We start from the raw sequence: 25,409 nt of genomic DNA, 5'->3' as shown, positions 1-25,409 counted from the left end.
TCTTCTTATCCGAAATTTGACTTTTAAACGGTTTTTGCGCTGTACATAGTTGCAAAAATAGTATTAAAGTGATAATTATTATTGCCAGATAGTATTCTAATGAATTGCCTATGACCGATATTTATGAAAATATTTTATGCGAGCTTTTTTATCTCATATAATTTAGGTATAAAAATTATCTGAACTGATGTGCAGAAAATATAAAAAAATTCTCAATTTGCACAGCATTAACAAAACTATCGAAATTTCTTTTTTGAATATGTTTAAAACATTTTTTGCAAAATATCAATTTGACAGAAAAATAAAATTTACAAGTTGTATCAAACGAAGCAACAGCTAATGATGGGAGATGACCTATTTCGTATTATCTCCCACATTTGCGAATTCACTGGATTATAGAATATACAGTAACTGTTTTCATTATCCAAACGTTACGCATACCCTATGTTTTCTTCGCTTCGTTGGTTAAGTGAATTGTCACACAAACAAAAGAAAGTTGTATGTGGATGGGCCTTTACAGATCATACGTCAATAATATTGATGAGTAATACTGATACTCTATATAAAGGGCTTGTATTTTGTTTACTAAGGGTCATTTCATTAACATATTCAAGTGGTGAACAAAATGTTTCGAAGACTTCTTGCTTTTCTTTGTTTTCACTGTTTTTTAATTTGGGTATTATCCGACTGTGGTTGCAGCAAAGGTTTGGATAGACAATCGAGTGAATTAAAGCCGCCAACCGAAAATAAAAATGAAATTCCGGTTTGCAAGCAAAATAAAAAGGATGGTTCACACTACAGAGATTACTATCCAGAGGATCCATCAATGTCTCTTATACCAGCAGGAAACTATTTAATAGGAACTGATGAGCCTCACTTTGAAAGTGATGGCGAGGGTCCAGAACGGCTTGTTAAAATATCCGAATTTTATATAGATAAATTCGAGGTGTCCAATGCAGATTTTAATAATTTTGTTAAAGCAACGAATTATACTACAGAAGCAGAGATATTTGGAGATAGCTTTCTGTTTAAAACCCTTTTGACACCAGAAATGCAGGAAAAATACGTTGACTATCGTGTTGTTAGTGCTCCTTGGTGGTTTAAAGTTAAGGGAATTTCGTGGCGAAATCCCCACGGACTGAAAAATAACATAAATGGTTAGTGTTTTGTTTATATATATCCATGCAATTTATTAGCACAATTCCTTTTTTTTCTTGTTACCAAAAGATTTGTGGGAACATCCAGTAGTCCATGTTTCTTGGAATGACGCTGTGGCCTACTGCAAGTGGGCCGGAAAAAGATTGCCAACTGAAGCAGAATGGGAAGTAGCATGTCGCGGTGGAAAGAAACGCAAACTTTTCCCTTGGGGAAACAAATTAACGCCTCATGGGAAGCACTGGTAAATCCAACAACAAATGATAGAGAAGAATACATCATTGACTTGTTAAGATAATATTGGCCTATTTTTAGGGTAAATATTTGGCAAGGCGATTTTCCAGACGGAAATACATCTGAAGATGGTTATGAAATAACCGCTCCTGTAAATACATTTCAACAAAATGTTTACGACCTGTATAATATGGTCGGAAATGTGTGGGAATGGACTCAAGATCGTTGGCAAAAAGACGAAGTCAGTTCCAATCCACAATATGTAAAGAAAGGAGGCTCTTATTTATGTCACAAATCTTATTGCTATCGTTATCGATGTGCTGCCCGTTCGCAAAATACAGCAGATAGCTCATCTGGAAATTTGGGCTTCCGTTGTGCAAAAGATGGATAAGTATAGATGTGGCAATTAAGAAGAGCTGCTAAAATAACTTTTTTTTAAGTGGTGGGAGTATTACTATGTATATTTACGGAAAATTAACATACATGCATTGATAAAAAGCAAAAAACAAGATCTTTAAATCATATTTTGTTTTGCTATTTCTGGGTTGAACTGGCTGTTATACTTTTGCACTATTCGTTGATGAGGCATACTATTAGTATTATCAAATTCCTGGACCGGTTTTATCGGTGCTAATAATGCCTCTTGTCGTGCTCTTTCATTAGCCTCTCGTATTAGCCGTTCCTTTCGCATTTTTTCCAATTTTTCCCGTTTTATACGTTGTATTTCTTCCATGTCACCTTCGTTGTCTTCATATTTAGAACGTTTTCTATCCTTAAGCTTTTCTTTCTTATGTTTATGTTTTTTGTGTTTCTTGGACTTCTTGTGCTTTGTATATGTATATTTCTCAGTTATGCTTTCAAGCTTTTTTATATTCTTTGATGGAGGAGAAGTATCTTCACGAGAACGTTGTTTGAAGTCAGTAACTACTTTCTTTTGCTCAACTTTAGGGAGTAAAGCATTAATCAGCGTCAGAGGATCCTGTGACTGTTTATTTTTCACATCTTTTTCAATTATGTCACTATCACCGACCTCTGTTCGTTTTGGTGCTATTTCATACCAGCTTCGTAATTTCAAGGCTTCATTAGTATCCTGGCCCAAGTATGTCAAGTACCCTATTTGCTTTTCATATTTCTCTTGTTCTTGCTTCTTTTCATCTTCTAATGCCTTGTTTGTCTTTTTAATGTGAGATTTATAATCCGAAAATAAATCAACATGTTGATTAACAATATTACTTCCACTAGGTGTGGAAGGTTTATTCTCTGTTGTAAATCCTTCAGTGGTAGTTGAACCAGATTTTTTTCTCAAAAAGTTTATTCTTGCTTCACTTTCCTGAAATTACACATAATTTTTACAAACATCAAAAGAACTTAAAAAGAAATTATGTACCGCTAATATTAATTTTTCTTGCCGTTTCTGTTCCTCTTCTTTTGCTGCAGCTTCATCACGCCTCACTCGGGCAATGTTGTCCTTTGTTCGAACGTGCCATCTTAATGATAACGATGTGTTATATTGAAAAATAAAATTTAAATGAAATACTCACCTTTTCTTGGGAAGGATATTCATTGTTCTTTAGGTTCTTTTAAACTTAATTACTAAATTTTTCTTCTCTGATAAATATGCGTTTCAAAATAATTTGTTTACAATAATTCTTCTTTATAATCAACTGTTCACAATAACTAAACATCAGCTGATCCTATCACAGAGCCCGTTTCTTACAACAATACCACAGCTTACAACTTATTTCTAGGAGTTTTTCAATAAACTTAGCTAAAACGTAACCAAAGCAGATTTAATGTTGGTAACGTAGTATTTAATTTTGGTTTAAAAGATAATAATTTGCTCCACTTAATATTATTCTCAGCAATATATTTGTTCGTAGAACGAAAACAGCTGTTTTTACTGTTTTATCAAGGGCAGATGCACTTCTAGTTGCCGGCATGACTTGATCTGTTTGTGTATAGAACAAAGTTTCGAATTATTGGAAATCCATATCTTAAATAACAATTGAAAAAAACAGCACACTTATTAGCTATATTATTAATTGAATAATCAGAACTACATATATGAAATGAGTAATCAGAAAATTGGATGGAATATTTACTTTTTTATAAATGATTTGTGTGCTTATGAAAAGTAAATAAACTTGGCAACTTTGAATTAATTTATTTTTCACACGATGACAGTTCCTCGTTCTCGTTTTTCACTCGATGGCGGAAATTAATGAGAAAAGACGACGAAGTGCAGAAAACGAGAAAATATTGTAAAAAAGTAATTTTCAACAGGAAAAGTTTCTAAAACTTGTGAAATTGTTGTCAAAATCGAGAGTATCCGCAATCGGGAATATATATTCGATGAAATTATGGCCGCGGAGCAACGTGTATTAAAACAGGATGGTTATTTGGACGTGGGTAATGTCGAGGAATCGCGTAATATCGCCTACCATCCACACTTGAATGTAATTCTCGTCTTCGACTCCAGTAATCAAGTGAAAATTCTCGATGTACATTCAGGAGTTATTTTACAGACTTATAATTTAGGCGGAAATGGTAAGCATAACAATGGGTAAATTTGTTCACTTAGTAGCGCAGGAAAGTGATATTGAATTTGTGTCTGGAGATGTCTGAAGGTGCTGTTGTTACCTGAATAGAAGTAAAATAAAAGTAGAGAAGGGCAGGGGCTAAATATTGCATACGAATAAAAACATGCCGCAGTGTTAGTGCGCAGTTATAATGGGGAGGGACTTTTCCGTTTTGAAGTCATTTCGACAGCTGCTGCAATAACGACTCAAATTAAGGTTTTGTTTCTGATTATCCGTTATCCGTTAGAAGTTCAATAAAATGATTGTTTATGATTACTATTAACGGAATGTACGTTCCTATAAATATTGAACACACTTTAGAAATTAATAAAAAAACATAGAAATATAATTAATTCTTTTATAAATACATATATATACATAAGTATATGTATATCGTTCATCATTATTTGATATTTTTAAAGTTTTTTTTTATAATTTTTGATTGTAATTTTACAAGTAACTGCATTTATCTTTTGCAGCCATCGATGGAAACGTACGAGGAAAATACCTTCCCCTACAGGAGAAGATACTCCTTTGGGACGGACAGAATTTAGGTTTTCGCGGTGACTACAATGGTGTTTTGCTATTGGATACAATTCTTCAACCACCTATTTTGCAAAATGATGATCTTATCAAATTAGAATTGCTTCTATCAGAAGCGATAATTTTTCAGACGTGTCTCAAAGATCTCGAACAAGAAGGCTTGGAATGCCCTAGTGACGTCAGTAATGAACTATTGGAAAAGATAAAAAATGCACAAGCAAATGCTAAGAAGGGTATCAAAGCTCAGAGGGTAAGGCGAGAAACATAGATAGTTTTGATTAATTTTAGTTTAAATAAACTGATTGAAATATTTTTTCAGTGGAACACAATTTGTTTGGAAGTATCGTATTCAAGCTTAAAATTGGTTGCAAATAATGTAGTTATTATGTTGAAGCGATTAGAGCGTCACATTCCCGCCTTGGCAATAGCTTCGGCTATAAATGAACGACTAACTGATCTACTTTCCGGATCTCGAATACCGGATTTAAGTTGGCATGGAAGTAACTTTCAGCGTGTGCTAATGCATTCTGAAGCTGTACGCAGACAAACATTTGAAAAATGGCCACATATGGACTACAAGTGGGCTTTACCCGATCAAATGGCACAAGCCGGCTTTTATCACCAGCCATCATCATCTGGCGAGGATCGTGCCATGTGCTTCACCTGCAGCGTTTGCTTAGTTTGTTGGGAGAAAACCGACGAACCGTGGAGTGAACATGAACGCCATTCTCCGATGTGTCCGTTCGTCAAGGGCGAGTACACACAAAATGTTCCATTATCTGTGACATACGCAACCAATCCTGCTGTGTCTGCACCGGGACTTGGTTTCGATGTCATCTCAAACAGCGATTATGCCAACGTATTATGCACAAGTTGCACGCAGACTGGGGAGATTACTATTTGGAGTATCGAGCGACATCTGAAGAAGATGCATTCCTTCAATATTGCTAGTTTAATGAAGGATATCTGTGATGAAGGGTATAAGTGGGCACGTGTGACCGCAATATGTGTTTTGCCAAATGCCCGTGCGCAGTGCAAAATTAATGCAATGACTGCAAATCAAACAGGCGGAGGGGGGAGTGCAGGTTGCGGTGGGGTTGCAGGTGGTAATGTGACCGCCAGTGGCATAGTACAATGTTCCTCCACGTCTACTCTACGCGCAGGTGTGGTTGGCTCCAAAATCGTATTGGGTATGAGCATCCGACAAAACACCGGCGAATATTTACTTCGCATGGTGGTGCTAAATATTGTTGAGAGTGATCGTGTTCAAGAAAATACTGGAAATAGTAACACTGGTACTGGATCTGGAAGCGGGAAGACTAGCATTAATAGCAACGGCAATGTTGGCACAAACCAGAAGTCGCAATTGATTGGAGGTAAGAAAAAATTGTATAAATTTACTAAAATAATCAAAAATTACTTTCACTAGTCGCTGATAATGGTGGAGGTGGTGGCGATGGCACCAACAGCGAGAAGCTGAGTGACAAATACGATCAGCGAGACGATGATAACAAATCGCTTTCTTCGGATTTCGAAAAATATGCAGATGGCTTCGACAGCAACGGATTTGTATCGGAGTTAATTGCTTTGAAGAAAGGTGATTGTGTTGTTGGCGATAAGGTTGAGAGTCTCAAAGCAGATTTTAACGATTTATTGGAGGATGAACTTATGAAAATGGACTTATCACAAAGCTATATAATTTCACAATTTTTGGAAAAAAGTCATGATGCGGGAAGCGGTAATGAAATCGGTGTCGGAGTAGGAGTCGGCAGTGATGTATCTTTGAATGCCAATGAAATTGAAATGGATCCAAGCTATTTCAAAGAGAAGTTATTGGCTGCTACACTAGCAGCACAGCAAAATAATACCAATAATAACAATGGACACAAAAGTAGTAACAACAACAATAGCAATGGTAGTACAATTGTTCAAAAGCTAACTGTGAGCGAAGATATTGATTGTGTAGTTGAAAGTTGTACAAGTGTGCGAAGAATGAATGCGCTGGTGTCGGACGGCGAAGCGTGCAGTGGTGCTGGAGGAGGCGCCACTAATGGCCGTCGCGAAATCATCGAAATCGGTGAGATTTTGCCGGTAAATGGCAAATGCAATCAGCTGCTGGTGAAATTAGTAAAAACAAAAGCGCCTAACGAAACGTCAAGTAAGATAATTATGGCAACAGTGGACATGGATTTAGACGATGAACGAATGGAAGGTTTGCTGGAATTATATTGAAGTAAATTGATTTGTTGTTTTTATATGTAATTTTTTCAGATCATGCGGATTTCAATTCGGAAGCGGTAGCTGCTCAACTTCTACTTTTCGACTATGCAGATTCGACCATTTCAAATGAATATACTTTGGCCGTCACTTTCAGTCGAACAAAGTGTCCTCAACAATTGTGTATTTTGCCAAGTTTTCAATCTTCAGATGATGATCAAAATAGCTTCAACACAGATTCGGGTGCGCTTTGTGTCGTATGTGCTGACGGTAGCATGGAAATTTACTCCCTAACGGACTTTCAACCTATAACAGTTGTTGAGGAGGAAGGCGAACATTTCGTTTCGGTTGCATATTGTCGTAGCCTGGATCGTCTATGTGGCTGCACACGTAGTGGGTCGCTAATATTTTACTCCTTAAATGACGCAGAGAATGAGTCTGGTGACGAAATGCTCGAAATGGAAGACGACTGCAAAGCAACATTGGCATCAACGTACCCCCAAAGACAAAGCGAAAATGATTTCCCTAATACTGACGCGGGAAATAGCAATATTGCATTGTCCAAAGCATCCGTGACTGTTCCAGATGGCTTAAGCAGAAACGTGGCGCCAACTGTATACACATCAACGAGTTCAGTATCAACCGGAGTTGAGCACTTAACAGAAGACAACCAATATTTTGGCATTGAATCGTTATTGACTGCCAGTAATATTAAAATAGATTGCAGCGGCCAAGGTTCGAGCAGTAGTTCTGGCTTAAATGGTGGACTAAATAATAATAGTTTGTCACAATCGTCGCCATCACCCTCAACGTCTTCTATTAATGCGGCGTCCTCTTCCAATTTGCTGGCATACAAAACTAGCGAACTTTCGCTTGATGATTTACGAACTCTCTACGAACTCACACAGTTCGACGATGTGCTGGCCTTATATACTGCCGAAGTGCCGAGTTGCTGGAATGATCTAGTGCAGGCGCAGAAACAGCGAAAGCAGCCACAACATTTGCGCCATGGTGACGACACGCAATTCACGAAAACGTGGCGCTTACATAACGATGCGTGAGTTGAGCTCAAAATTTTAGAAATTGTAAATATTTAAATTTTTTTCTCCTTCAGCACCACTTGGGATGAGCACATTATTGAACTTAACCTCGTGCAACCGGTTAACTTAGGACATATTGATTTGAAGTTCTCACTATATCAGCAGTGCCATAATCCGGCCGCAATTCAAGTCACATTACTAAAACAGAATACCAGCGGATTCGGCTATCGCATGAAAGGTCCGCACCTCAATTATAAGCAATCCGCTATGGATGACAACATAGATTTGACTTTTAACAGTTATGATGGTAAGCGGCATTAAATACCAGCATTTAATATATTTTATCACTGACAACTTATTTGTGCCTAATTTATTATTAGGCAACAATGAGAATCCTGTCCTGAGTGAAGAATATCTACAAACACATAATGCTGAAATACTTGCGGGCCCAATTGAGTTGTCCTCGTGCATTGATCTATGCGACCAAGGCGGCACAGTTACACTGACATCACCGAAACTGTTTAAGACGCGCACGCGCAACTTTCTGTTACACATTAAAACCATGTCAGATCCAGCAAAGGAAGGCCAAAGCAAGACGCGAGGCAAGTAGATAGCTACATGTAAAGTTTTTTTAATTTTTTTTTTTTATAGATAAATCAGTTGTATCCTGTAGAATTGCTGTCTAACAATTTCGATTTTTATTTTTTTTTTCATATTTCTTTACTAATTCATGCCTCCATCATATCATTAACTCTCATTAAATCAATAACGTGACATGCTCTCACTATCATCCGATGTCATCGCACATTGCTTCACTTGTCCATCTTCCTGCATCACGCCCATCGCTGTAATACACGCTTGCAAATTCGTTGAAACGAATACAGTGCCTGTACGTAAAGGTGCAATAATGCGTTTACCGTTATCATCATCATTTGCCGGAAGCACAGCACATAACTTTATGACAAATAATACCGCAAGCTCAAATGCATCCGCCACCAACACCAATACCAGTTCGTTTCCGTCAAGCTCATCAAAGTCACGTTTTGATTTTTACATTGGTATGCAATTATTAGTTCTGTATAGATAGAATGGGATATGCAAAGCTTTATTTCTAACTATTAGTATGCTAACTCTTCTATTGTAATACTAGCATAAAGTATATATAAAAATTATTTAACTTAAGTCTCAAATTTTTTGCAGGTTGTGATTGGTTGCATGAGATTTCCATCAATGTTCGCGGTGTGAAAAGTCAAAATCGCATTCCCAATGAGCGTTTGCAGAGAATAGCAATGCTCGAGAGTAATATTCTGCTTGAGAATCTGTTCAAAATTGTGAGCAATTCCAATTCAGCAACGCTGGAGAAGAATCTAGCTTTGGATATCCTTACATGGATATGCTTTATACGCTTAAACCGTTTCCGCTCACCAAAATCCGAACGGATCAAGGGGCAAATTAATAAAAATACAGCTTCTACAAACACAGACTTAATGGCTCAACAATTCGAATGTATCTGCCTGTCGGAAAAGTATCTGGAAAATATGCTGCGCAACTGCATCATACACAGCAATCGCACAATGGCACACAAATGCGTCAAATTGATACTAATATTAACCGAGTAAGTTAGCCGACGCACAAATTCAGTTGAACAAAAAAGTTATGTAATGAACGTTTGTACCTTTCAGCGGCATATGCAGTCTGCCTGTTGAGGTGCAGTCACATTCCACCCTCGACGTTGCCATAAAGGACGCCGTAGCGAATACATTCAACGAGTTGCCGCGCGCCAAGTTCGCGAGCGTTGTGCGTTGGTATGCCATGCTCGCTTGTGCCACTTCGACACTAGAATCACACAACGGTATTTCGGAGTTGTGTGTTAAATTACTGACTGAAATTGCAAAGGAAATCGATGTGCGTTGGGATCCCTACTGCTCTTTGCTCAGTACAAGGTATAGAAATGCTTAAAAACTGCTATGCCGTTTTTTAATTTTTTTTTTGATTTTTCTTAAAACAGATTTGGTCTCTACGGCTTTCCCTTCGAGCCTGAAATATTCGATTACGACTTGCCAAATGTAAATAAAAGTAACGTTGTACTGCCCTCGTCGCTAATGAATATGATTCGTTCGAATGCAGGTCTAATGCAAGCCGCCGGTTTAGATATTAAAAAGCTTTGCTCTATTGGTAAGTGCGTCGGAAGATATATGTATATATTGAATTTGTGCCTTAAATTGTGTTTAATGTATATACGTAGATGGTGTGGATTTTCGTACGTTTCCGCATTTGATCAAATGCAAGAGTGTTAGCAATCAGCTGCGCGGCTTATTGGAGGTTGAGCAATTACACTACACATGCGCATCGACGTCGGAGGCAACGCGTATCGATAATATGGACACGGTGTCTGCAAGCAGCGCATCCAATATCAATATGGAGGAATTGATTGTCGCACCGATGGTAGACATGCCCAAAGAACAAGAAAGCTACAATGTAGGCAAAATGCGCTTGATAACATATGGAATGTAAAGCTAATGTTTGTTTGGTATTTTTTAGGTCAATGATTTGGTATATAATGTGGATAAACATATGAAGATAGTCAACGCTAAGAAATCCGAAAATGATGTAGTCGCAGAAGTGCTGAAGCCAAACGGAATATGTAGTAAGTTCATTAAAGAAAACCGTTTGCACCGAAGCTATAAAGCGCTTTATATGTAAAAGTATTTTTCATACAAGAACTTAATTTTGGTCGATCGTTTAAAGCAGCTATATGCTATAATAGTTCCGATGCGAACAATATGTTCGGGGTTTATAGCCTTGTCTTGAGCAAAAATCTCTTCACCCTATACTGGTTCGATATCGGTGGTTCCGACAAATGAGTCGGTTTTTTAGTACAAATGAAATTTTTTTTAAGGAGAAACGGACATACACAAAATTTAAGATCTATATCTTAAAAATTGAGCGACCTACCATAGCTAAATCATGACTCAGCTCGTCACGCTCATCATATGAAGACTTTGTTGCAAACTTTGTATACCCTGTTCAGTATAAAAGTACTGCAGTATCAAAAGAAAAAGATATAAGCCAAGATTTAAAGTATTTGTATTACGAATTTGTAATTTTCGTAGTTTCCTTACAAAATTACATAAATCGAATTTATACTTCTCACCTTCAATTATAAAGAAAAAGTCTTTGTTTACGTACCTTGAGCTACTGTCTAAAGCATCAAGCGACTACAATTTTAATTTTATTTCTTTCCTCCTTCGTAGATTTCAATCCAGCCAGCATCATCGATGACAAAATCAAAAAGTGTATGCCGCTTTTGCCAAAATTCAAAGCCATTTGCAAGTACATTGAGTATTGCGATGAGAACTTGCAAGCCACTTCAGCTGGTAATAACAACAGCAACTATGCCAATAACGATACAATGCTCTCAAATCCAAGTCTTCTAGCCAATTCCGATCCGAAAATTAACGAAGCCAGCGCTAAGGCTATAACAATGGCTACACAAATCATCTACGAAGCTACGCAACAAGAAGAACAATTACAACAACAGCTACAGCATCTTAACAACACAGAATATTCGTCGCCGCAAACGCCATCTGTAGCCGAACAGCAACAGCCGAAAAAGCAAACGCAGCACAAAGACAAAACTTTAACAGCTAATGCCGAAGCGCCGGCCATTGGCAATGATAACTCGAATGCCAATGCAACAAATGTCTTTGCTTGGCATAAGCTGCTGGCGCCACCGCCAAAACAAATGGTCGTTATTGATCGTATGCATTCCGGCGCACGTCGTTTTGTGGTCTTGGACTTCGGCTCACCCATTTTACTCACCGATTTGGTTATACCCGCATGCGACGAGCTGGCATCACTGCACATAGACATTTGGTGCTTTGATGAGGAAGCCGACAGCGTGCGCTTAGTGGTCGCCTCTGACATCAGCACGAAAACCTTGGTCCTCAGCGATCTGCAACCACCACCGATTTGTCGCTACATGAAAATCACCATAATTGGACGCATCGGTATGTCGGCTACGAAATGCAAAATTCCAATTGGTTCGTTTTATGGACACGCCGTTGTTTTGGAACACGACGGCTACGGCGATTCGCTGCTGCGTTTCATGAAGCAACCCGCACAAAATATACAAGCACAGATAAAGGCGCTGACGTCGCTGTACGAGGATGTGCATTGCCGTTATAGTTTGGCTAGTTGTAAGTTAATCGAGTTGCTGACACCCATTCTCAACTGCGAGATGTCAAATGTGGCTCATATGCAAGCATTCATCCACAAGCAACGCGAAGAGGACGCTAACACCGTGGACAACAGTAAAGTAGTCACCATATATGAGGTGAGTCTCAAACATTTTAATCGTGCAATGCATGTTGTTGTTGTTGTAGCGGCAGAACATATTCCGCAAGAAATTTTGAGGAATAGTGCCGAGTTAACGTAATCTGGGTCCGTTCCGGTTACTAAGACCTGACTCATCTATTTCGCTGTTACATTAATTTTCGTTGCACTTTTTAGGAATGCATTCTATTGCAACATCAAATCAATATTATACGCAATGTCATTGGACGTTTGGAGAACTCGCTACACCCAGTGCCCTTCGGTGCTGTTGCGGCTCAAGCTGCCGCCGGCTCATTGGAAAATGCGAATTTACGAAATGTCTTGCAGTTGGCATCACGTGACAAACTTCGTGTTCTGGGCCAAAGTCTAGTGGAGATTTTGCTGCATTTTTCCATTGAATATGGTATAAAGGTACAGTTTATTGTTTTTCGATTTCAAAATAGTATGAAACTTTGCTAATCATATATTTTTTACCCACAGAATATTTTGCCAGTCCACCAGCTGTTCACAATGGATGTGGCCAATATGCTGTTCAATTCGTTGGTGGTATATGGCGATGCACACATCCAGCTGGCCACATGTTCGCTGCTGGTGCGCATGTGCTGCTTCCAGAGTTGGTGGGGTGATTTCTTGGCGGACATCTTCTGCAATTTGTTTTCTTCGCAGAACAGTAAAATCTTTCCACAAGACCGGTAAACAATATTAGCGTTAGATAGTGTATTAGTGCTGTACAATGATTTTTTGTTGCAGCATTTTCTTCTTGCTGACCTACTTGGGAAGACGTAGCATCGCAATGGGCACTTGCCGTTCGATAGTCATCGACGCAGTATTGAAGACATTGGCCAAGCTTTTGGCACCGATTTCGCCCAGATATCAAGAGAGCCAAGCGACGGCCACGCGTATTGATGACACAGATGACAGCGGCGGTGCTAGCTCTGGTGGCCTGTGGTCGAAATCGGATCTGCAGCTGATCACGTGGCTATTGCTATTTTTATCGGTGTGCTTGGATGACAGTAATGAACGCAAAGATAAATGTATGTATTAATAATTTTATAAATTCGTTTAACTCTATAATATGCTACGCTGTATGCCAATTAGCTTCGAGTCGATGGGACTTCATGAGCTGTGAAACCGATTTCACCAAAACTCGCTCACAAACCACAAATACGTCTGGCAAACAGTTGCGTTGCTTCAAGAAACGCATTGTGCAACAAAACAAATACAGCGTGCAGCCGTATACGGACTGGGGCAAAAAGATTTTCATGATTCAGAATGAGGTAATCTAAATTTTGTCTATGTTGGGCAAGCACATATAACATGCTTCCGCATTTATTCACAGCATCCAGGCATTTTCATGGAAATGACAGGCAAACCGAAACCGAGCAAAACCAACAAGACAAATATAACGCCAAAGACCACCAAGGAAACCAACCAGGAACCTGAAAACAACTTCGACAAGGGACTAAAGACCATACGTTTGAATAACATATTGATCGTGATTCGTGGTTTGATCGCATTATTGCTGGAAATGGATTTTACCTGCAATATGGATCAATTTCTCCTAACATGCAAGGTATGTAGACTCTGCGATATTTGATTGTGTATGCGTCTACCATTAATTACTGTTATGTGCTTTTATGTCTGCAGGTCATTGCGCGCTTAGTGTCTGCATGCCGTCCCGCAGTGCAGTTGTCAAAAATAATTACAACCACGCAATTGGAGCAACTCATTCGGCAAGCGGTGTGGAATGATCAGCAACAGCCCTGGGCTGTGCATGCGATCACCTGTTTGCTACAGGTAAGAAAGTACAATTTGAGCTTGTCATTTATTTACACACTCTCACGTTTGGTTGCAGGATCTACTCGATGCTGATAAGCAATTCAAAGATAATGACAATGTGTGCGCCAATACGGAAGGTGTGCGACCGATGGAGGGTGTTCAGGAAACAAAAGATCTGTTCTCTGACTATTGTAAGGAACACAACTAAGATTATATGAGATTTACAAATACATATTGCGTTTTTTTTCAGCAAATTACTTGTCACAGGCTGTAAACTCGCAACTACAATCCGTTGGTAATGATATACAGTATTCTGATGGTACGTAGCTGTCATTTCAAACATCTTTTCAAATAATATTTCATGATATTGTTTCCGTTTAGGCGTCAAATATTCCTACTTGCCTTCGTTAATCGAATGCGAAGACACCGAATTGGATGACATATTGAACGACATTGATATTATCGAACGTTCGAAAACGGTGACCAAGAAGGACAGCAATGCCATTAATAAGAACACATTCAACTATTTCTGCAAATCAATATCCAGTGCCATGGACGCACGTCTGGACGTTGGTCTCGACATTAATGTGGAAATTCAGCTGCGCCGCCTAACAATGGTCTCCTCTTTGGATATGTATTCGTCCTTGCCGCAAATATTGGCCAATGAGTTCATTACGACTCCGCCGGAGGCGACCGTTTGGCCGGAGTATATTACGGACATCTGGTCTAGTCCGGAGTACAGTTGCGGTGAAAACACTTATAAGATGTTTAAAAATGTGTTTGATTGCATTTTTGCCCACCTACATTTGCAAGTGAGTAGCTCTGTTATTAGATGCTTTAAAGTTTTGTTCAAACGAACATTGTTTTTGTTTTGCGCAGGATACATGGGTACACCTGGAGCAAGTGTTGCAAATGTGGCTGACTTTGAATGGTGAATTGTCTGACAAACCCTACAATTCCGGCATCACTCAGAGCGACATACCAAAGATACCGTTCGGTGCGCATGCCGTGCAAGGGCTGCTGCTCGCGTTGGCGTGGCATAACGACATTAAACTGCGCACTTGGTGTCTCGGTTTCCAGTGCTTGTTTTTGGCGTGTAATTCACAGGCGCTGGGCGATGACGACACCGATTCGACACGCATCAATGAAGTGATCGTTAACGATGAGAATTTCGAGAAGATGCTTTTACGTTTCTTCTCTGGTTATGGTATGAGTTCGTCGATCATTACAAACCGTTGTGTAAGTCTATATTTTGCAGCCTGAAATGTGTGTGTTTTAAATAATTTTTTGTCTTGTTGTCACGTTTTATAGGCCGGTCCAACAATTTGCAAGAACTTGCATGAGCTGTTGATGTGGCTGCACAAGAAGAGCGAAAGCAGTGCTCTGACAGTTGTTTCGAACCGTCGCAAGCTGAAGGACACTCTATTGCATGTCATTTTGCAGTTGGTGCAGCCAGGTGGCGCCATCGCCAATCAGCAGGGCCCAATTGATGCTCAAAGCCAGTTGGTGCGGGACTTACTCTTAATACCAACTGACAAACCCGACTTGAATGTGGCGCTAAACATTATCGAAAGTGTTTGTAAGTTTATTTGGCCCTAGAAGTCGCTTGAAGACGTATGATATTTTACTATTTTTTTTCCATATTTATTCTACAGCGTTCTTGGTGTTTAACAATATATCTAATGGCGATAAGTTACAATGTCAACGCTCAACTGATTGCAATAATGCCACGAGTACTTTTAGCAATCTCTTTGCCAATGTATTGGGCTCAGAGAGCACCAAGCAGAATACCACGCTCTCTGATAACTCGCTCATAATTAGTTTATTGAAATTGTCGTCGTCGCTGGCGGAGACCGAACTGCCTAGACAGCCTAGTGTAAGTCAAAGTCAATAAACAAACTGATCAAATTTGACCAGAACTGACAAAAAAACCACAATTTTCACAATTGCTGCAATTTAAAACACAAAGTAGTATTCCTTATTGACGGTTGTCTTAATTCTTTTTTCGCGCGCCGTTTAAATGGACCAGACCGAGTCATATTTGATCAAAATGTAATTTTTCGAAAAGTACTTTTTTCAAATTTTTGTGTTATATTTAGGAGGTGCCTATACCAGAAGAGGAAGAATTATCAAATGAAAGCCAAACTGACGAAACCAAGGCGGAGCAGTTGAATATAGAAGGCCACCGACCGAAGACACCTTGTATAGCCGATACTGGTGCGAATCAATATTTAAAAGCATATAATTTCGTAGCTTATATTGTCTCTATTCCCAACAGTACTGCGCCACTTCCCCACAATGAAACGTTTGTTGGGTTCACTCTCACATTGCTCCAGCTCATCGTTCACCATAGTGGCTTCGTCCTCTAACTTTTTGCTAGACGAGCCACAAAGCACCGCCGATGCCGTTTTCAATCTGCTCATTACACTGTATGACAAAGCATCGAATCCACGTCTCATTGTGGCATCGATTTGCCAATACTTAGAAACCAGTAAGTAGTTATCTCTTTGTGACAATGTTTACAAATGTAAAATCTTTAAATGTTTTCCGCGCTCTTCATTTACAGGTACAATACAGCGCAACGCTTTGCCTCGTTTGCAGTTGTCAGAGCCATTTTTGTGGTATATATCGAAAGTGCTGGAGGTATCTGTGGCTGTGCAAATATTCACGCAGCTGGGTGGCATCAAAATCATTTGTCAAAATTTGGTGCGACTGAATAAGATTCTAATAAACATGCAGCCGGGATTGGTATGCGCGCCTCAACTACTACTACATTGTACTATCAATTTTTAATAAATTAAACTTTTTTCAGATTTCGCTGATCATGCAACATATGACTAAAAACACTAAACTCAAACTGCATTCCCATGCTTGCGTGAATGGCAACGGAAAGAAGACGTCTTCATCCTCCAGTGCTGCACAGAGTCAGCGCCATTTCCAGGACGGTCTTATAAATTTCGCGCCGTTTTGTACCATATCCGCCGAGCATGACACCGCACATTCAGCCGACATCTTAATAATGAATCCGGTGGCATCGCACAGGCGTCCACGCACACCTGCTTGGAGCTATATGTTTTATCCAAACGAATCGCACGTCGATTTGACCATTACACTGCCAACAGCTATACTGTTGAAGGAGGTACAACTGCAGCCACACGCCCCCACATTGGCATCGTGCCCGTTTGCGGTTGCTTTGGAGATATCACGTGATTACGGTTTGGGCCCGATTCCAGTGGGCCCACCGCTCACTACCACCGGTATGACTTGCATACGTCTGAAGTTGGCTAAGCCGGAAATCGCCACCAGTGTCGTACTACGCTTGTATAGGTGTGTCAGCGCGTTTATTTGTAACAATTTTTCCAATTCTAATACAAATTTTCTCTTCTCTGCTGCAGACCGAAAGATAGCTCCAACATCGGTCTCTCACAAATTGCCATTTTGGGCAATACGATATTTGCATTCAATTCCAACTCGTTGGGCAGCGGTGCTAGTGGCAGTAACGGTGTTGGTGTCGGCGTCGCCGGTAGTGGTGTCTTCAATTTCGACCAAAACAACGATGAGGACACATTCGCTAAGACGAGCGTCGGCTGGATGCGCATACTGGCGCGCTGTTTTAAAGCGCCCGCAATTATTTACGATGAAAAGTTGGCTGCCGATGTGATTGGCGCTTCGGCCGCCTTCCCAGGCTTTCTGGAGGCCTGCTGCTCACTAATGAACATTATGCCAATGATACCAAACGCCGCATTAGAAAATCTGCACACTGTCTTATTGAAACTGGGTGCCTACAATCGCAACTTGTGCCTATCCATAATACGCATATTGCTCTGGGGCACAGCGCCACAAAGTAAGTTGCCCATACATATATTTTCGCTTTTCATACTTGTACTTCTTTTTCACTCTAATTTTTTTCTTTTCAGCATACAAGCTTTCAAATGAGAGCATCTGCAATCTACTTTATGAGCTGGCCACTACCAGAGATGATTACATGGTGGACAAGATACACGTGCTCCTCGAGTGGATCGTAAAGCTGCGCCAAAACTTCAGCAATCGCACATTGCGTTGTAATAATCCACAAAGCGGCTTTGTTAAGTGCGTGGCTTCGATACTGTGGTCAGTGCATGCGGAAAACCATGTGCCGAATTTACAAGAACTAATCACCACCGATCTCTTTGACGCCTGTATGCACTGGATAGACACATTGGAGAATGAGGAACCGCTAAAAGTGGCCTTTGACTCCTTGCTATGCTCGCTGTGTTGTATAAAGCCGGAACTGTTCAACCAACTGATCACCAAACTGAATGTGAAGGTGCAGCAAACGAATGAAATGGATACCAGCAGCGGTTCAAGTACAAGTGTGGCGACGGTGGGCGCACAAGCAAACGCGCGCGATAGCGGCATAAGAGGCGGTTTGACCGACGATAACAAAGGTCAAAGCGGTAGTGCATGGTTCGCCAGCGTTGCTGCAGCCAATTTAACAACATTATTACAACGGCCGGCCTACTTGGGCACATTAGCAATGGCCTGTCAATCGCCATCTGCCGTTTATCAGTTGGTGGACTCGGGTCTGCCAAAGTTATTGGCCTACGCCTTGTATGAATATTGCAGCGCTTTGTTGCCGGAGGTGAAACGGTCCGTGCCGCAATCGGCGGCGAGCACCTCAGCGACAGCCGCCACAAATAGTAGCGCTTCAACATCAAGTTCGTCGGCGACTGCACAATTATCGAGCACTTCAAGCGCCTGCCTAACAGATGCTGATAAAGCAGAATGCGTAGATGAGAGCAATACAGCCATGAATGAGGTTGTCGTGCCGTTACTTAATTGTGCACACGTACCGAAGGTGTTAGACTTCTTCTCTGAATGCTGTGCCGAGGGTCATATGCGTGATTGGCTTGGCACGCAGCAAGGTGCCATCTTTTGGAAACCGTTGCTAGAGCTGCTATGTAATTATCGTCCCATGGAATATGCCGGTGAGGAACCGATGCAACAGGCATTTATACGCATGGAACGTGCCACCATCAACTTCTTCTCGCGTGTTAGTGCTTGCCATCCGAAAAATCAAGATACGCTAACCACTTTGCTGATCGCTGTAATTCGTCGGCCGATGCAGGGTTCGCTGGGTGGCAAAACCACCATCTCCGGTTTCACGCGACAAATCGTGCTCCAGTTGCTGTTGGAGAATGAACGCATTCTGGTGTCGGTTCGCAGCAAACAGCCGTTACAGAAGCGCGATTCCTCGACTTTGTCTGTGGCGGCGACAGCGAACAGTGCTGCCAGTAGCAGCGTATCAATGTCCTTGGTTAATCATCATCCATCTAAGCGTGTTAATGCACACCATCTGCTCTTTGGTGTCAGTGCGAACACAAAATGCCAGGAGATACTACAAAATTGTGTTTCTGGTAAGTCGGACTCTTCAATTCAATCTTCCTCGAATTCCATTAATATCATACTCACAAGCTTTTATTTGCATAACCCTTTAGATAAGCAATTACACGCTAGTTTTTAATTATACTATTGAACTTCCTTGTAAGTTTGGCCGCTGAGTCCAAAACATCCGCACTTTGTTTCTTCCGTCATTGTGTGTCCGAAATATGTTGTTGTTGTTTTAGCAATAGAATTCTGCCGAGTTGACAGTCCTTGACCGGATAAAAGAAATCCAGGTCCGTTCCGGTTACCTAGACCCGACTGTCCTGGGAACGGCAGAACGAAGTAGACCGTCATTCAGAGTGGAGCCATCAACACCTTCACAGACTCCCTTTCCATTGCATACGAAGAGCTCGAGCTGCCGCGAGAAACGAGAGTGATTCTAGATAGATCCCGACATATTCAATGTATGTCCCGCGTGCAATGAGTCGCCGCATGACACTGGCCACCTCTTTGCATGCCCCATCAACCCCACTCATCTGACACCCTTTAGTCCGACCCTGTCGACATAGTATGTTTCTTCAACCTTCCGTTGGATGACGTCAACACCGGCTTAGCTAATCCTCACCATCCTAACTTGGATTAGGTATCCGTTACAACAATAACTCGAAAAGTACATGCCAGAACAAAATTCTGGGAATTTTGGTATTCAGTGACTAACTTTACAAGCGGTAGTTGTTGTTTTTTTTTCAAACTATATCAATTAAAATAAAACCTTAGTTAGTTGACTCATTTTGTTGATTTCTCATTGTAGCTGTCACTCATACATTTATTTTTAATTTTTTTGTTTTCGTGTTTCGCTTTTATTTGTTGCATTTTTTGTTACCCACACTTCGCACCATTCACATGTTTGCGTGTTGTAGTCTACAGTATTCTATTTTCCTCAATGCAAGCAGAAACGCGTCCAGGGGAGAACAATGCCCCAATGAGTGGCACCATAAACTTGGCAACAACCAACAGTGGCGAGCTTGGAGCTAAGCACGACAATGAGAAGTCCAAAAACGATGTGTATGATAGCATTCCGTTCAAATTCAATGGTTTGGAGAATGGCATGGAGTTCTTGAGCGTGGCAGCTGGGGTCACAGCGAAGGACAAACGCATTAAGGATGTGAAAAATCAGGTGGCGGCAAGCAAGGAAAACAAAGACCTGTTTCCGAATTTTCCAAGTAATTAAAAAAAATTTAATTGTTTTACCAAAAAGTTTAACACTTTTAAAATTTGCAGAATTCTTCAGTATTGAAGACTTTTTGACGCCTGGCTCCATTATTGCGAATTGCTCGCAACTCGTGCATCCAGATTGTCCGGAAATTGTGATCACAAGCGATACCACTATATCGCAAATACTTGCCGCCTTACATAGCAAGGGCCATTCGTTATCAACCCCTTGCATCACACTGAATCTGGTAAGCGCTTTTGTGACGAAATTTTTATTTTTAAAGTTATTACACATTTCCAACATTTTAGATACCTTCCAAGCCAGTCGAAACGAAAGAGGACTCTGTGCTTAAGGCTTCTGACATTGAGCCGCTGCCATCGCCATTGCAACGTTTCTCCAGTCGCGGCGGTTTGTCGCTGCTCGCCCAGTATTTGCCCACAGTATATCCGGACAGTGCCGGCCGCAAAACGCCTACCACATTGCCGGAGAAGGAGAAGAGCCCACCCATGACTGACTGGGTCAAACTCGAGCCAAATGATGAAATATACGAAGATCTGGAGGATCCAATCACCGAACCTACATCCAAACATGCCACAATCACATCGGTGCCGCAACATTCCCTTGCAGCTTTTGGTCTATTTCTGCGCTTGCCACCTTACTCAGATGTGCTGCTGCGCGATAAGGTGCGTGCACAATGTCTGTTGCGGTTGGTGCTCGGAGTTACTGGCGACGGCGAAGGAAGTAAGTAAAACTAGTCGTATGTCGTAAAGGAAGTAAAAAATTTATGTTTTTAACTTTTTCGTTTCAGATGACATTTATAGCTTGTCCGTTGCACCCTCGCTTCCAACGTTACCGTTTGAGGTATTCCGCCAACTGCTGGACAACTCACCTCTGACTACCGATGATGGCATGCTACTACGACGTATGGTCATCGAGGTGGGTGCAATGCATTTAGTTTTGAATTGTCTGGGTGTATTCACTCACCAATCGCAGAATTATCAAATCGTCAGCCCACAAAATGAGGTAAATAAAATATGCTGAGTGCTGTTAAGTATTTGTTGTTTCTGAAATTATTGCCTCTCATCCAAAAACAGTCTTCTACCAGCGGCATTCGCACGTCGTCAAGTAATAATGTTGACGACTCTTTGGGCACATCCGATGATAAGGGGCATATGTACTGGGCAAAGGGCACTGGATTTGGTACGGGCTCAACGACGCAGTCGTGGAATGTGGAGCAGGCGTTGTTGCGGCAGAAGAGCGAAGAGGAGCATGTAACAGTTTTATTGCAAGTACGTATTAATGTTGAACAATCTTAGGAATATTGCTGACATATCCGATTTTCCCAGGTACTCTCGAGTTATATAAATCCCGGCGACAAAATCCCCGCTGCTTTACAGTCGGATGAAATCATGTCGTATCATGAAATTACTGAAGTAACCGGTGAATTGCCATCATTATTTTTGGTGTTACTCCAACAGTCGTGTCTCATTCCGGCATTAAGTTCCTACTTGCGTAATGATTCCGTACTGGATATAACCAGACACATTCCTCTATATCGCGCCATCTTACAATTGCTGAGAGCACTGTCACTCTCGCCAGAATTAGTTTCACTGCTGCAGCCGTCGCCGAATAAAAGCGAAAGCTCGCCTGCGATTGTTGAGCTGCTCTTAAATATGAAGACCTGTGTCGACACATACGCAAAACGACTAAAGTAAATATTCCGTTATATTTTAACACTAACATTCAGCAAACTGTTAATTTTTAACATTTTCACTTGTTTGTTTGTAGGGTTAATAAGAAGTCCAACATAAAGGGCCAGACGCAACAGGTGACCGTCAACATTGATGATGGTGACGACGAGGGGCTTGCTTTACTTATACCCGATATCCAAGAGACGACCGTTTTGGTGCAAAAGACAACTAATGCAGATGCGCTCGCCAATCAGCAGCGCCTGGATCGGGAGGCCGGCGGAAGTGGTTGTGGTAGCATTGAGCGCGTACCGCAGAGTAAGTCAATTGAGCAGCGCTATTTGGAGGTGATGAAGAAGCTGCAATTCGACACTGCGGAGATGATTGTGGAGGCGGAGAATAACGGCTTTCGTTTCGTCATTTCGCATCATTTTGAGAAGATGGTGCGCATGGCGGGTGATCGTTATCACCCGTCGCGTGTGAAGCGTCTGGCGCAAGAGGCGGTGACGCTATCGACCAGCTTACCGTTGTCTTACAGTAGCTCCGTCTTTGTACGCTGTGATACCGATAGACTGGATATTATGAAAGTGAGTACGAAAATGAAGATAAGTGTGCTTCAATGCCAAAAAGTACTTTTTTGAGTAGAGTCACAACCATTTTCGAAATTTCCAAATATGGCAAATATATTATATTGAATTTCCATTTTGCCACAGGTATTGATTACTGGGCCAGCAGACACGCCATATGCGAATGGTTGCTTTGAATTTGACGTCTTCTTCCCGCCCGATTATCCCAACCTCCCGATGATGATAAATTTGGAAACAACGGGCCGTCATTCGGTGCGTTTCAATCCCAATTTATATAATGACGGCAAGGTTTGCTTATCCGTGCTCAACACCTGGCACGGCCGACCTGAAGAGAAATGGAATGCGCAAACGTCTAGTTTCCTGCAAGTACTGGTATCCATTCAGTCGTTAATTTTAGTCCCGGAGCCGTATTTCAATGAGCCTGGCTTTGAGCGTAGCCGCGGTACGCCCAGTGGCACACATTCTTCACGCGAATACAACAGCAACATATACCAAGCGTGCGTTCGATGGGCGATGCTGGAACAAATACGTAATCCCAGTCCTTGCTTCAAAGATGTAACTACAAATTATTTTTATTTCTTTTTTTTTTTTACTTGGTTTTAATATATTCGACTTGTTACAGGTGATCCATACGCACTTTTGGCTCAAACGCAATGAGATCTGCGCGCAAATTGAGAATTGGATTGAGGAGCTAAGCAAACCGCAATACAGTGAACGCAACAGTCGCACCATATCATTTAATTCGATGGTCCTGCGTCGCCAGTATCGTCATTTGCGCGAAGAGCTCGCCAAGCTTAAAGTGCCAGAGGGCTTGGAAGATCTCGACACACCGTTCAATCCGAATGTCAATCTGCCGGCAATGACTGAAACCACCAGCGCTGCAAATGTCACCAACACCAAGGCAACGACAACAACAGCGTCGACAACCGCGTCCACGACACTTGCCCCTGCGATCGGTATTAAATCAGGTGGTAACGGCAAGGCCGATAACAGCCGTCAAGAGAGTGAAGACAAGAACGTAAATGCGAATAGTAGCAGTGATAGCCCCACCACACCGACTCCGGCTAGCAGTAGTGGTAGCAATAGTAGCAATACAGTTGCTATACAAATCCCGGCACCAACAAACACCTCAGTGGTCAACGCCGAATGGCAGAGTATTCCAAGCCAAACCGCGGAGGGCATATCGCCATCTGCATCGGCTACAACCCTGGGACTGACAACGCTTTTGCGTCAGAGTATGCCGGTTGAGGTTAGCAATGATTTCGATAGTATGAACGATGCGACTATGGTGATGCCACCACAACCGCCAGTTCCAGCTCCTGTAACCGCCAAGGTGAGCACCGTTGAGGCGGCAACAGCACCAATTGCTGTTGAAGATACTGATGAGGACATTCAGATCGATGCCAGCGAGTACAACTACAATGCTGATCTGGTGCAATCGCTTTTTTACGCTGACGACTCACAATTTGAGAATTCCAATCTGGGTGATTTCATGGAATAGACTTGATAAATATATATATGACGGTAGTCAGTTGATGGATGGTTCGTACTTGTAGTTGTGGCAGCGACGCCTCTTGTATGTGCTTTATTTCAAATCAATTTTAAGTATGTGTGTGTGTTATCCAATTAATTCTACTCTTATTAATTTTATTAAATCATTTTTATAAAATCAAATAAAACAGAAATCTTTTGTTTATATACAATTGTACGATTTTATCAATTTGTTGCAAACAAATGAATTGTGTCTTTTACTTTAAATAAACTGTATTCAAATCTTATTGAAACGCAACCACCCAATGCTTAAATATATTTTATTGTCAAAGGCAAAAATCACTGACTTTTCGACTCGCTCTCCTTTCCAAGTTTTCACGGTCCAAAATTTGGACATTGAAGCGAAGTTTACATCAATAAAATCATTCGCAATTGACGGAAACAGATAATCGAGTTAAACTCACGCATAGCACGCTTGTGAGGAGCATAATCCGCAAATTCAGTTTTCTTCTTTTTACAATCAAATGGGGAAACAAATCTGGGACAACGCTGAGGAATATTGAAATTAATTTTTCCTAACAAATAGGGACGGACAGCCAATACCTCCCTTAATTACATTAAAAACAAATGAGAGGCAGAGAACGGACTGTCGATTTTCAAGTGACTTAAGATGTAATAGCAACAAATGAGATCAATCCTATTAATTGACGATAGTCAATATGGTCTCCAGAGCATACTCCAAGATAGAACGAACAAAAGATGTATACAATCACAATTAGAAGCATTTCGACAGGCAAAGCCAAGCACAGAGAATGATTTGGAAGTGATATAATTGATGTGGTTATTGAAAGAAACTGTTTTGTTAAATTGTTAGCCCAAAATCTTTGATTTCAGTTAAACATTTTATCACGCAATTTCAAATATTGTAACTAGACGATATGATGCTAGATCCCCTCACATAACATCAATATTACATTGGAGGCTAATTACATCTTCGGAGTTTTTGATTATTGCGTCATCTGCATATATGCATGTACTTATGTAGCAAAAGAGAAACAACAGGAAATGAAATAAGACGCTTCCTTGTGGCACTCCCGAAAGAATCGGATGACACTCAATCGACAATAAGAACACAATTGTCTATTGTGCAAATCGACTGCAAGAAAAGAGAGTGAAAACCTAAA

The 25,409-nt window shown here is 41.0% G+C and overlaps 3 protein-coding genes across 7 annotated transcripts; 2 read left to right on the top strand and 1 right to left on the bottom strand.

The window, feature by feature from the left end:
- Positions 1 to 529: 529 nt before the first annotated feature.
- LOC120782519 (formylglycine-generating enzyme) lies at positions 530 to 1,913 on the top strand. The gene is made up of 3 exons (XM_040114828.1): positions 530 to 1,157; positions 1,228 to 1,399; positions 1,471 to 1,913. Exons 1-3 carry the CDS (start codon positions 626 to 628, stop codon positions 1,778 to 1,780), a joined length of 1,014 nt encoding a protein of 337 aa, XP_039970762.1. The 5' UTR covers positions 530 to 625; the 3' UTR covers positions 1,781 to 1,913.
- Positions 1,878 to 3,036, bottom strand: LOC120782520 (leukocyte receptor cluster member 1 homolog). Its single transcript, XM_040114829.1, has 3 exons — positions 2,931 to 3,036; positions 2,777 to 2,876; positions 1,878 to 2,719 (listed from the first exon to the last, which is right to left on the bottom strand). Exons 1-3 carry the CDS (start codon positions 2,951 to 2,953, stop codon positions 1,904 to 1,906), a joined length of 939 nt encoding a protein of 312 aa, XP_039970763.1. The 5' UTR covers positions 2,954 to 3,036; the 3' UTR covers positions 1,878 to 1,903.
- Positions 3,037 to 3,604: 568 nt separating this feature from the next.
- LOC120777755 (baculoviral IAP repeat-containing protein 6) lies at positions 3,605 to 24,523 on the top strand. 5 transcript variants are annotated; one of them, XM_040109275.1, is made up of 42 exons: positions 3,605 to 3,936; positions 4,448 to 4,761; positions 4,831 to 5,887; positions 5,941 to 6,723; positions 6,783 to 7,785; positions 7,843 to 8,075; positions 8,149 to 8,370; positions 8,653 to 8,826; positions 8,969 to 9,383; positions 9,451 to 9,711; positions 9,777 to 9,943; positions 10,014 to 10,246; positions 10,310 to 10,415; positions 11,023 to 11,145; positions 11,206 to 12,104; positions 12,281 to 12,514; positions 12,584 to 12,795; positions 12,854 to 13,137; positions 13,202 to 13,380; positions 13,443 to 13,676; positions 13,751 to 13,900; positions 13,959 to 14,073; positions 14,133 to 14,201; positions 14,264 to 14,694; positions 14,762 to 15,121; positions 15,194 to 15,461; positions 15,538 to 15,758; positions 15,982 to 16,099; positions 16,161 to 16,373; positions 16,449 to 16,630; positions 16,695 to 17,209; positions 17,278 to 17,726; positions 17,800 to 19,278; positions 20,167 to 20,469; positions 20,528 to 20,706; positions 20,768 to 21,200; positions 21,268 to 21,482; positions 21,554 to 21,748; positions 21,806 to 22,170; positions 22,248 to 22,734; positions 22,861 to 23,289; positions 23,357 to 24,523. In XM_040109275.1, the coding sequence occupies exons 1-42, from the start codon at positions 3,750 to 3,752 to the stop codon at positions 24,233 to 24,235; spliced, it is 15,375 nt and encodes a 5,124-aa protein (XP_039965209.1). In that variant the 5' UTR covers positions 3,605 to 3,749; the 3' UTR covers positions 24,236 to 24,523. The 5 variants fall into 5 exon arrangements, with proteins under 5 accessions (XP_039965209.1, XP_039965191.1, XP_039965228.1 ...); XM_040109257.1 differs by having other exon boundaries at positions 11,023 to 12,104; XM_040109266.1 differs by having other exon boundaries at positions 3,750 to 3,936; positions 11,023 to 12,104; positions 20,200 to 20,469.
- Positions 24,524 to 25,409: the final 886 nt, after the last annotated feature.

The sequence above is a fragment of the Bactrocera tryoni genome, chromosome 1, assembly GCF_016617805.1.
Source record: "Bactrocera tryoni isolate S06 chromosome 1, CSIRO_BtryS06_freeze2, whole genome shotgun sequence".
Classification (NCBI taxonomy): domain Eukaryota; kingdom Metazoa; phylum Arthropoda; class Insecta; order Diptera; family Tephritidae; genus Bactrocera; species Bactrocera tryoni.
This window is presented reverse-complemented; position numbering and strand designations above follow the sequence as displayed.